Genomic DNA, 12,551 nt, shown 5'->3' with positions numbered 1-12,551 from the left:
AGGATTATAAAAATGAGTCCTTCTGCACAGATTCCTGGTCTCCATCTGTAGTTTTAGTATTTTTCCATCCCTGAAGGCCAAATTAAACTGAGCACAGAGAATATTTCTCCAGTCTTTTTCTTTTAACCCAGTGCATTACAGTTTATTTACAATCACACAAACAGATCGTCTTTTTTTTCTTCTTTTAAACAGTTACATAAATGCAAAAAAATCCCTTCCACTTACTGTATCTTATCAAAAATACTTCACATTTTGGGCATGTAGAGAATTCTCGCTCTTGTAAACAATAAATATGTTTAGTATCTTTTGTATTTACAGTAGTTTACCACAGAGTTTTCAATTAAAGATCATTTGTTCCCTATACAGTACACATTGTTTGAACAAAACTACCGACAGAGGAATGTGTTCTAAAAAATAACTCTAAACACAGAACTACAGCTGCATTCACTCACATTTTACTCGATTTGATCTGATTTGTATTGTCGTTTGTGGGGATTGTTTATCTTTTTGCCTTTAATTCTTCAAATTCTGCATCTTTTCTGCTTTTAGGGCAAATCCTGTGTGAATATTATCAGTCCAAATCACATTTTGTCACCAGTCCTGAAGTTTAAATGCAGCTGAAAATGCATCAAAGCATAGTGTCAGATATCAACGAAACATTCACACGCTTGAAGAGTGTCCTCATCATTCCAGTGTTCCCATCAGAGGCTCCATGGCTGCCAGGAAGCAGGCTTCAAACTCCTGGTCTGAGAATCGAGCTACGGATTGACGGGCGTTGCGTCTGATCTGCAGTCGGCTTGCGGGCGGCAGAGCCAGGATCCTTTCTATGGCCTCTGCGTAGCTGTCCTCATCGTAAGCCAGGAAGCCAGTGTGGCCGCCTTCAAAAGGAACCACAATGTCCAGCTTGGGACCGCCGGATTTGTGGGCGAGGATGACCTTCCCTGCTGCCATGCACTCCACAACACCTGGGAGGGGAAAGAAGTGAAGATTTAACATTTTAACCTGGTAAACCCCACTGTTGAAGAAATACATCAGTTTTATTCTTTTAAATATTATTTTCTATTACATATATCTATATATTTTTTGCAATTTTTTTTGCTCATTTTCTTCTATATTTCGGTTTATATATTTATATTTTTTTTAGTTTAATTTTTTTGTTCATTTTCTTCTATATTTGGGTTTATTTATTATTATTATTATTATTATTATTATTATTATTATTATTATTATTATTATTATTATTATTATTATTATTATTATTATTAATAATGATGTTTTTTAGCTTTGGGGTTTTTTTTGCTCATTTTCTTCTGTATTTGGGTTTACATATATCTTTTTTTGTAGATTTTTTAAAATGTTTTTTTCCTATATATTTTTTTCATTTTTTTTTGCTCATTTTCTTCTATATTTGGGTTTTTGTATTATTATTTTTTAGTTTTATTTTTTGCTCATTTTCTTCTATATTTAGGTTTATTTATTATTATTATTGTTATTATTTATGTCTTTTAGTTTTATTTTTTGCTCCTTTTCTTCTCTATTTGAATTATATATTATATTTATTATTGTTAGCTTTATTTTTTGGTAATTTTTTTCTATATTTGGGTTTACATATATCATTTTTTTGCTAACTTTTTTCTATATCTGGGTCTTACAGGGTTAAAGAAGTCACATTCGAACGAAGGCAGTGTAAACATCAGTTACCTATTCCGAAGTGTTCGTTCCACATGGTATGCAGTCCAATAGTAGCTTCTCCCACCTCCCTCTTCAGCTCCTCGAATGGTACGTTCAGCTTAAACTCCACCCTGTCGGCCACACCCAGCTCCTGGCACAAACCCCTCAACATCAGCACCCTGTCCTCGTCTTCCTGGTTCCTGCATCCACCGATCAGAACCAGCTTCAGCGCCTCTCTACCCGCCGCTCCATCCCTCCTCCTGTCCAGCGCCTTCTTGAAGGCTCGGATCTGCAGCCGGTGGTCCTTCTCTGGCCTGAACTGGCCGACGGAAACGATGGAGTGGCACTTTTTGTCGCCGTCCTCTTCCAGCGGGATGTCCAAGAAGGCGCTGACGTCGCAGGGCGGGTAGATGACGCTGGTGCGGTTGGGAGAGCGCCACAGCGACAGGATGTGATCGAGGGTCCAGGAGGAGTTGACCATGATGAGGTCGCTGCAGGAGCCGGCCATGCCATAGAGCAGGGCAAAGAGGCAGTAGTAGACCACCTTGAAGGCGCTCAGGAACAGACTGTTGGTGACGTAATCCGGGTTGTTGAACCTGAGACATGAACGGTAACAGTTTAGTATAGGAATGTAAAACTCATTTTAGTTCAGGGGCCATATTCAGCCCAATTTAATCTCAAGTGACCAGTAAAATCATAGAGTAGTAACCTATAAATAACCACAACTCCAAATTTTTCCTTTGTTTTAGTGCAAAAATGTTTAAGGAATTAGCTTTATACAAAACATTATGAACAACCTAAGAAAAATAAGTGAAATTTCAGCAATATCATGCTTCGGTTTATCATTTACACATTACAACTTACAGATCACAGAGTGTCTACAAAGGAATAAAACATTCAGTCACAGGTATCTGGAACTGAAATGATATAGTATTTTACTCTATGATCAAAAAAACTTGTCATGGTCTACCAATTATTTTACATTTATAGTTTTATGTATTTACAATTTGCCATTAATGTCTTCTCTCTGACTCTTTACAAACTCGTCCTGCGGACCGGATTGGACTCTGGCGGGCCGGTTTTGACCCGCGGGCCGCATGTTTGACACCCCTGGTTTAGTGAGTTAAACGACCAGCTACATTTAAATTCTTACAGCAATTACCTGGGGTTCCTCTCTCTCACCACAGACAGCATGTCGGTGCTGATGGTGGGGTAGTGGACGTAACTCCCCACGCTGCAGCCTCCCAGGTAGCGGAACAGGGGCAGAGTGAAGGCGTAACCCATGGAGTCAATGTAAAGGTCTGGGATGAACTCCGTCAGCGCCTCCCATCCCAGGAAGATGGAGCCCACACTCTGCCCCAGCAGGGTGAAGTGAGGAAACAGGCCGGGCTCCACGAGCAGCCGGTGCCTCAGGAACACAAACTGTACCGGCCGGGGGAGAACGATGTCGAAACGACGCCGGGCTCCCTCCAGAATCTGGTGGCCGGTCACACCCAGATCCCCCGTGTACACGACAAAGTTGATGTCTGGATATCTGTGGAAATGGAAGGTTCATATAAGCATGATTTCAGAAAAGCAGAAGACACTTAATCCTTTAACCCCTGTGTTGTCCCACGGGTCAAAATTGACCCGTTTTAAAGTTTGAAAATGTAACAAAAAATAAATACATTTTACAGTGAATCTTCTGATGTCCACATTTTCAACATTTTTGGGAAATTTTTGAACATTTTTCGGTGGAAAAAAATGTTAAAAATGTTTCTTAAGAACATTCACAAAAAAATCCAGCGAAATTTGCTGAATTTTGGTTGATTTTTTTGGTCAATGTTATTAAGAAAATATTTGAAGTTTTACTGATATACATGTAATCACTTTAGATATTTTTGGATTTTTTTCTGAATGTTCTTAAAGAAACATTTTTTTTAGCATTTCTTTATTTCCACCAAAAAATGTTCAAAAATTTCCCAAAAATGTTGAAAATGTGTAAGTTTTCACTGTGAAAATATTTTTTTTCCAACATTTTCAAACTTTAAAACGGGTCACTTTTGACCCGCAGGACGACACAAGGGTTAAATGACTTAGGTGGAAGTCAGCAGTTACTGGTGAAGGAATCAATATAGATAGACGTGAATCATAAAGGGAGGGTCTCTTTTTACAGGATACTATATCGACTGATTGGAGGAATCGTGTGCCAAGAGGCTGAAGACATGCCTGTGCACCAATGAAGAGAGCGTAAGTCTAAACCACGGTTTCTCTCCATCAGTTTTTGACCAATGAGATTGTAGCTCCATTCATAAAAGGACTCTGGGATTCCTGGGAAGACGCCTACTGATGAACATTTTGTTGACATTGGTATTCTGAACAGTAATGGTCCTTGATATCAAGTTAATTTTACATTGCAGAATAAACAACTATCTCAACAAACGCTACACTTCGTTTTTCATCTGCTTTACCTGCTCTGTAGCGCCCTGATAGCACACCAGAGCACTCTCTCTCCCCCGCCGCCGGCGTTGCAGTAAGGGTGAAAGAAGGCCACGGTGAGACGGCCGTCCCTCGCCCGCCGAGCGTTCCTGTTGCTCTGCAGCCAGAAACGCACTGCCAGCACCAGCAGAACCAGGACGGCGATCAGCAGCAGGCAGAGAAACACCAGCGGCAGGAGCAGCTTCCATAACAGCCTGAAAAACAGAGATACAACAAAGTTAACGGTACTGTAAACTCGATCTATACGGCATAAGATCTCTTTCTTTTATCTTGTGAACATGTCCATATAGTGTTTTTATAAGCTAGAAGTCATATCATTCGTGAAATAATCACTGTACTGATGACAGTGTGAAAAATTCAGATACAAATTTTAGGAACCAATCTTGTCAGCTTGCAATGTAGCATTATTCTTCACCAGAATCGTTTTATGGTTTGATGGATAAATTGCATAAATATTACAACTTGCTATTGTGTTGCACTGAGGATTTTTTACAGTGATTTAGCAGAGCCTGTGTGAGCTCCAGCTGCAGAAAATAGCAGGGGATGAGTGGGAAGAAGGAGACATAGACTTTATTTATGTGTACAATCTATAGGAAGTGGAAGTGTAGAGCTGCATCCAAGCCATTTTAATGGATTTAATGGACAATCTTATGGGGAAAACTTTGTAAATATATAATTCTGACACATTTTAGGAGTGTAGTCAATATCCAGAAAAGGACTTTTAAAAAACAGAATATCTTTTGCAGAAAAAAGTACGATATGTGCACTGATGTAGCTTCTTTATCTTTGTGAAGGACTGTTCCAGAGTCAGAATTTGAGTTTACACCTGGAAATACTCTGCACTATTCGTTTCTTTTTTACAAGAGGTTATATACAAACTTCAGATACATATTAGTGAATAATATACACGTAATAATACATGTAAAATCTTAATAAACTGGTAAAAAAACAAGCTAGTAAACACTGTGGAAGCACGCTATCGCTCGCATTACAGCATGTTTCGCTAACTGAGAGGCTTGGTTTCCATAGTAACGTAATAAAAAAGCTGAAAACTGCCGTTATATATATATTTTTAACACATTACAACTAACGAATTAGCTTATTTTTAGCTTATTTTTGAGCTAAATGACATTAAATATCGTCTCCGCAATTTCTAGTTCGTAGCTGGTACCGCCAGCAGTCAGCAAGGAAGTGAAACAAGCTAGTTCCGCTTCAATAACAGAGAATTTAACATTATCTCGATCGTTTTAAACACTTGGTTTGATCTTACCTTGTTATTTCACACAAACAGAGGACCAGCTGATCGTGGCCTGACATCTTGACAACAGGAATTCAATAACACAACACAACCTGTCACTTTCTTCCTGTGTCTTTTAGCTAAAAAGGTTTACTTCCATTCCTGTGTCGCCACCTACAGGGCGGGAGGTATCACTGCAGTCACTTTTCTGACTAGTGACTGACAAGTGTATTTTTTGTGCTCAAATTATATATTTTTAATGATATTCAGTTTAACCATATTGCTTAGAATACAACAGTGTCAATAAAATACCATGTTTGGTAGCACTCAATGTGATCGATGACCTGGTTCTTTCCAAAAAAGTAAAGTTTAACTTCTAAATAAACAACAGTTCCAATCAATAATGCCTTCCTACCCCCACAGTCTCAACAAACCTCGGTCAGTTCCAGTCCGGATCCTGACACCACCATGGCGACTCTTTTGCTTTTCTTTGTTTTTTTGAATTTGGACTTACTCCTGAGGACAGGACACTGCAGAGAGACACGGCAAGTTACTTTGGTGGGAATCAATTGTTTTGATTTTTGGTTGATTATCTGGAAAAGGGAAGCTGACTGTTTTGCACAGAGGAATGGTATTATGGCACTCTTACGCAATCGCATATTGTGACACATACAGTTAGGGCCCAGATTATTCATAGCCATGCTAGAATTTGATGTATAAGTGCAATTTTATTCGTTTAATATGTTTCTTCTGGCTGGAAATGGTGTAAACAAGTGAAAAAAAACCTGTAAGATGGAGTATGTTTGTTTAAAAATACCATGTCCAAAATTATTCACATCCTTTGTCAGCAATCAACAGCAAAGACTTTATTTGCCACCATGTCCATCAAACAGTTCTCAAACAAGTTTTCCACATGTCCCTAGTGGGATTTTGTTGCGCTTCTCTTTTGCAACGATCTCCAGGCCTTTGAGGTTGGAATCCTTTCTTGCCGTCCACAGATTCTAGAAGGGATTCAGGTTTAGACTCTGGACTGGGCCACTCCAACATATTGTTTTCTGTTCACCCTTTTGCTCTATGTTCTAGGTCATTGTCTAGTTTGAAGGTCTAATGCTGCAGACTTCCTGATGTTTTCCTTAGTGTGATCCTCTCTTGTTTTGATGCTGTTTACTTTGACAAGGTTGCCTGGTACATTTTCCAGAACATACACCCTCAAAGCATCACATTCCCAATACCATGCCTAAACATGAGGATAGACGTCTTTGAGTTGAGTGTTTCTCCAAAAGAAAGCCACATCTCCGTGTTCAGACAACTCCATTTTCATCTCATCTGATCACAGGACTAATGGTCAAACTCTTTTTGCTTGATTCAGGTTAACTTTTGAATGCCTGTCTTAGACGGTCTCCATGGAGACCATCAGATCAGATGGATGGATGGTTGGTAGGTAGATACATAGGTAGGTGGATAGGTAGATACATGGATAGGTGGATACATTGTTCTTCCATGTGAATTCCCTCCACAAGACATTTAACCAGTCATCTTCAGTTAATTCTGTATAAGCTTCCTTTTCCCATCTTGATACCAGAACCATTTTAAACAATACAGAAGCTGCATTTTCTCATAAATTGATTAATTGAATAATTTTGGACATGACATTTTTTGGGTAATTTTTTGAAGAAACAAACTAAACTGAGTTGAAAAATAGTTAAAAATGTACCATTATTATCTCTAACACAATGGTCTCTTGTCTTTTGTCACTTCTTCATGCCATTTCCAGTCATAAGAGTCCTATTCGGATAAAAAAAATCCCTATCAACATACAAATAATTTTAGGTCTAACTGTGGACACATAGGTGAAGAAAGCAGTTCAGTGCATTTAGTGCATTCTGGCAATAATACATTTTGGCTCACTGACTTGCAAATGTGTGTTTTTCTTTTTATTCAGTGACCAGATTCTATCAATCACCCCAAAAACACAAGAACACGTGGACATCTTGAGGAACGTATCCACACAATATGAGGTAGGAGTGAGATTTTTCTTCAACGATCGCGTACCTTTGGGTTTTTTCCTTCTGTGAATCATCACCTGATTTATTCTCTCCCAGACAGCCCTGTGGCAGCCTGTTTCACCTCAGTACATCAAAGAGGAAACTCAGGTCCACCTCTTTGTTCCTGCAAACAGCTCAGAGACGGTCAAGAATCTGCTTCAGAGACATGCAGTGACACATGAGTACGTCCAAACGCTCACTGAACAATGCTGGATAGTTGATTCTGAGTGAATAATCTGCTGTTTGTTTCAGGGTGTTACTGGCCAACGCTAACGAGCTGATCGAAATGCAGACGAGGAATGACTCCACTGACCCACGAAGCGGCTCGACTTTCTACGAGAGATACCACAGTCTGGAAGATGTAGATTTTTTGAATTTATGTGACACACTTACACAATTAATTCATCTTCACGGTCATTTTTAGGGCAACTATCAGTCTTATTTTAGTAGAAATCAGACACATGAAGCTTCATTTACAGGATCAGTGTGTTGGAATGTATAAATGCAAAGTATTTTATGATATTTGACAGTTTACAAACACTCTATCTCCACTGTCAGATCTATTATTGGATAAATAGAACTGCACATGACAACCCCAACACGGTCAAAGTCATCCTTGTTGGCTCTTCGTATGAGAAGCGACCACTATATGTTCTGAAGGTAAAGCTTTAGCTCTCTTTTTAAGATGTAATGTTTTTAGGATCATTTCACAGCAAATTAATCTGCATTATTTGTTCCATTTGAAGCAGTTTAAGTTGAAAAGTGTTTTAAAATATGTCTAAATTCAATCTAAGATGATTGTTTGACCTCTTTTCCCTCAGCTGTCCTTCAATAACAGGACGAATAAGAAAGCGATGTGGATCGACTGTGGGATTCATGCCAGGGAGTGGGTGTCTCCTGCTTTCTGCTTATGGTTTGTTCACTATGTGAGTACTGTCTGGATGGCTGTTCTTGTGTGTTTTTTTTTTTTTTTTTTAATTGTCAGAGCAGTTAACTCATATATTTGCTTTTTCTCTCCCAGTCTTTGTCGTTTTACAACATAAACCAAGACATCACTCACATCCTGGACAACATGGACGTCTACGTCCTGCCTGTCCTGAACCCGGATGGATACAAGTACAGCTGGACATCAGTAAGAACACGTGAACACCGCTGGAGCACATGTGACGACAGTAATTTCAGCTGGATTTATGATTTCCCCCTGATTTTTTTCTTTTTTGTCTCAGAATAGAATGTGGAGGAAGAACCGCTCCATCAGCAAAACTACTTCCTGCATCGGAGTTGACCTGAACAGAAACTTCGATGCCAACTGGTGCAGTAAGTTCTGCTCTGACAATACAGTTAATCCACTATATAAAGCATTAAAATGAGATATCCAGATTTCTGCACCTTTAACAACAACCAGCCATTAATACACTGCCTGTCCAAAAAAAAGTCGCCAACTGGATTTAACTAAACAAATGGGTAACTGGATAATTACTGCAGTGATGAATACGTTTCAGCTGCAACAACTTATTTAACCCTAGCTGATGCAGTGAGGAGCTTCTCATTTCTTAAACCACCATGTTGGAAGACATTCTGTGGTCATGGAAAGGATTTAATCTGTCTCAGAAGGGTCAATTTATTGGCCTGCATCAAGCAAAGAAAACAACTAAGGAGATGGAACTAGTAAAATCAGGTTAAGAACGGTCCAACGCATTATTAAAACCTGAAGGATAGTGGAGAACCATCATCTTTGAGGAACAAGTGTAGTCTGAGTCCAGATTTACCTTGCTGCAGAGTGATGGGGGCATCAGGGTAAGAAGACAGGCGGATGAAGTGATGCATTCATCATGGCTAGTGCCTACCAGCCTGTGGGGGTTAGGGTTATGATCTGGAATTGGTCAGGTTAAGCAACGTTATGTTCACAAAGAGGACATTCGCTGGATTTTGGTTGATTTTTTGCTGAATTTTCTTCAGAAACATTTGTAACATTTCTTTTTTTCCCACCAAAAAATGTCAAAAAATTTCCCGAAAATGTGGACATCAGAAGTTTCACTGTGGAAATTTTTTTTTTCCACATTTTCAAACTTTAAAACGGGTCAATTTGACCCGCAGGACGACACAAGGGTTAAGTGTAAGACCTTTGTGTTCAATTGAATTTGTTCGTTTAGACAGTATTTTTTGGGGTAAAATTTTCTTCTTTTCTTCCTAACCTGTGAATGCCACATAAAGCTACTTAAATGTAGTTTTTCCCTGTTGAATTCCTTGTTGATGCAAACCACAGAACTCGGCTCAGTCATGATTTGACCTACAAGTTAAAATGTTCCTGTTCAACCCAGCGGAAGGAGCCTCTCACAATCCCTGCACTGAGATCTACTGCGGAATGTTCCCCGAGTCCGAGCCGGAGTCTCAGGCCGTGGCCAACTTCCTTCGTAGCCACAAGGACACAGTTCAACTCTACCTCAGCATCCACTCCTACTCCCAGATGCTGCTCTTCCCGTATTCCTGCACATTGGAGGAAGCAGAGAACCACAGAGATCTGGTGAGTGGTTTGGTCCACAACTCTTAAGATATTCGCTTTCTGCTCTTCTAAATCTTTGTTTAAATGCCTTTTCAAAGCTTGAGATGGCCCAAGAAGCTGCACAGAAAATCCGAAGATACTACAGGAACACCTACAGATATGGTGCAGGAGCGAAGACAATATGTAAGAAAGTTTTATTCTTAAAGCAACATCAGCTTAATTTGACTCCAACACACAAATTTAACCGTCTTTTCTCCAGACTTGGCTCCTGGTGGTTCGGACGACTGGGCGTACAACCTCGGCATCAAATACTCCTTCACGTTTGAGTTGCAGGACCGTGGGCGTTACGGCTTCCTGCTGCCGCCGTCGCACATTTCCGGCGCCTGCAATGAAGCGCTGATTGCCGTGAAGACGATCGCCCTCAAGGTTATAGAGAAAACACAAGCTCCAACGAGTCCTTCTCCGACCGTCTGAGAAGCTTCACCTGCCGTTAAGGTCAGGAAATCAAGTTTTTAAAGCAGTTTTTGTGAGTAAAACCTTTGTAGTGTCGGCAAAAGATCTGCTAACTTGGAAAAGTCCATTATTGAGAATAGTCTGTTTGTCATTTTTGCTCGAAGAGGAATGTTTTTATTACGTTTTATTAGGTTTTAGAACGGCTGTCTTGGAGATATTCAGTTTTTTCACTACCTGTCTCTCACTCATGCCAATTTCCAGCAGTGCCAAGATGGCTGCCTTTGTGGCTTCATATAATTCTTTCGTTTTAGGCGTTATGTGAGAGCTGACAACTTCTGAGTTGTGCTATGGCTTGAATGTCAACAGTAAACCACTCTAGGCCTTTACATGTGCAGTGCTGCTGATGACATGAAATATCCTCTTATATACCCTGGAATACAATGAAGCTGAAGCATGTCAAATAGGACATAAAGTATTATGGAACCAGCTGCATTTTTTGTCGTGTTCATTGTATTCTTCAAGTAATATACTGTTAGTGGTACCAGGCATTGAAATGAACAAGAAATTGAAGAAAACAAGGGTGGTCTAATCATTTTTTCCGTGAGTGTAGATAGGTTTCTGGTCTTGTCCAGAGCTTAGACTGAGTTTTCATTACCAAAGTAAAGCCTGCTTTAAATTTACAGTAAGAAAAGACCCATACTGATATGTTTTAGACTGTGAGGATATTATCCATATACATTCTGCTGCTTCCACTCCTTGCTGCGTAGACTCTGTGTGTTCTCTTTACTTTATAGCCAACTCATTGTCAACTACACATCACCGTGTACAACTTTTATAACTCTCATATGGCTGCTTTACAGGTTGCCCAGGATTTGTTCTGAGCCCAATGGAACGACCTTCTCATATTTGGTCGCTGGTCCTGCAAGAAGAAGCTTCAGAAAACACTGTGGCTTCATGATTTTGTGTCAGAAGATATGCAACTAAACTAGATTTTGTTTTGTGGATTTTAATCCCCCTGCTTGTTCTAATGTGCTTTTACTTTTGTCACGTCGCTTTGTAGTGATGTGCCTTGATTAAAAGAGGTTTTAATCTCAACCTGGTAAGTAAATAAAAATCACACATACAGTATATAAATGATATAACTGAGTGTTTGTGTTCACTACAGTGATTCTGAAATTGAAAAGTCATCAAATCTTTGATTTGTTTTGCATTAAAATGTTCTTATCTAAATGTTTGATCTAATAAAACTTTCAGAGATAAAAGAGTGAACAAGTACAAAGAATTTTTAAGGTCCCGTACGGTCAAAGTCCACTTTTATTGAGTTTTATGGTTGTTGTAAACTTAGAAGTGTAAACTAAAAACTGTTTAGATATGAAAATGTTCTTCTGCCATCTCTCAAGCTAGATTTTAGGTTTTAGTCTCATTTACTTTCTGGAGCTGCTTCTGCAATCTCTAAAATGTCTAATTTTACCAACACATCCCACCAAATGTTCTGCTGTTGACTGCAAGAGTGAACACAAGAGTATTCATGCACTCCCAGCATCTGAACTGAAGCCTGAGTACGTCTGTCTTTGTTATTTTTTAGGAGATGGTGGAAGCCGTTAACAAGGTCTGTTTCTGTTGATGTAATTTCACATTGCCTGTTGTGCTTTAGTGCAACCTAAGCTTGTGCAGTGTTTTCTTCTCTCCTGCTTCAAAAATGACAAACAATGAAAAAAAACTACTAAAAAATACCTCTGCTATATTAGCAATCCAATTTTAACAAAAACAGCTCTCACAAACTTACAAAAGCTAACAAACAAAAAATATTACATAATATTTACAATATCTGACATGTTTTCCATGTCTTAATTTAAGACTACATCATAACTATTTCCAATTACTGGTTTTACAGTTGTCTGAATAAACTCATAATGCAAAAGTTAAAATATATTAGACATATTTTAACTTTTAATATCTAATATGGAATATATTAGATGTTTCCATGACAAATGATTGTTCAGAGAGGAAGTTCTGTTTTCCCCACACACTCTGATTCTGATTCTGATTCAGTCTCATTTTGTTTTTGGCTCTGTGTCGTCAATAGGGTTGCCACCTTTTTAGGATTTTTTTTTTAGTTTGGAAGATTTTTTACTAATTTTTTGAAAATATTTACAAGAATTTT

The 12,551-nt window shown here is 38.9% G+C and overlaps 2 protein-coding genes across 2 annotated transcripts; one reads left to right on the top strand and one right to left on the bottom strand.

Annotated features, from left to right (window-relative positions):
- Positions 1–114: 114 nt before the first annotated feature.
- alg11 (ALG11 alpha-1,2-mannosyltransferase) lies at positions 115–5,575 on the bottom strand. Its single transcript, XM_023288685.3, has 5 exons — positions 5,420–5,575; positions 4,122–4,343; positions 2,834–3,205; positions 1,702–2,267; positions 115–965 (listed from the first exon to the last, which is right to left on the bottom strand). The coding sequence occupies exons 1-5, from the start codon at positions 5,464–5,466 to the stop codon at positions 685–687; spliced, it is 1,488 nt and encodes a 495-aa protein (XP_023144453.2). The 5' UTR covers positions 5,467–5,575; the 3' UTR covers positions 115–684.
- Positions 5,576–5,809: 234 nt separating this feature from the next.
- On the top strand, positions 5,810–11,940 carry cpb2 (carboxypeptidase B2 (plasma)). Its single transcript, XM_035956534.2, has 12 exons — positions 5,810–5,931; positions 7,329–7,404; positions 7,489–7,613; positions 7,684–7,792; positions 7,990–8,091; positions 8,253–8,357; positions 8,453–8,563; positions 8,658–8,748; positions 9,753–9,955; positions 10,033–10,117; positions 10,194–10,429; positions 11,248–11,940. Exons 1-11 carry the CDS (start codon positions 5,855–5,857, stop codon positions 10,406–10,408), a joined length of 1,299 nt encoding a protein of 432 aa, XP_035812427.2. The 5' UTR covers positions 5,810–5,854; the 3' UTR covers positions 10,409–10,429; positions 11,248–11,940.
- Positions 11,941–12,551: the final 611 nt, after the last annotated feature.

This window comes from Amphiprion ocellaris, chromosome 24 (assembly GCF_022539595.1).
Source record: "Amphiprion ocellaris isolate individual 3 ecotype Okinawa chromosome 24, ASM2253959v1, whole genome shotgun sequence".
Classification (NCBI taxonomy): Eukaryota; Metazoa; Chordata; class Actinopteri; family Pomacentridae; genus Amphiprion; species Amphiprion ocellaris.
Note: the sequence above shows the minus strand (reverse complement) of the source record. Positions and strands in the feature narration are given on the sequence as shown.

Bases quoted from the DNA above. Each gene is read 5' to 3' on its own strand.
- cpb2 (XM_035956534.2), top strand. From the start codon at position 5,855: ATGGCGACTCTTTTGCTTTTCTTTGTTTTTTTGAATTTGGACTTACTC. The intron at 7,405-7,488 runs GTAGGAGTGAGA...ATTCTCTCCCAG, and splicing joins ACGTATCCACACAATATGAG to ACAGCCCTGTGGCAGCCTGT. The intron at 10,118-10,193 runs GTAAGAAAGTTT...TCTTTTCTCCAG, and splicing joins TGCAGGAGCGAAGACAATAT to ACTTGGCTCCTGGTGGTTCG.
- alg11 (XM_023288685.3), bottom strand. From the start codon at position 5,466: ATGTCAGGCCACGATCAGCTGGTCCTCTGTTTGTGTGAAATAACAAG. The intron at 2,268-2,833 runs GTAATTGCTGTA...TTCATGTCTCAG, and splicing joins GTGAGAGAGAGGAACCCCAG to GTTCAACAACCCGGATTACG. The intron at 966-1,701 runs GTAACTGATGTT...TTCCCCTCCCAG, and splicing joins GAACGAACACTTCGGAATAG to GTGTTGTGGAGTGCATGGCA.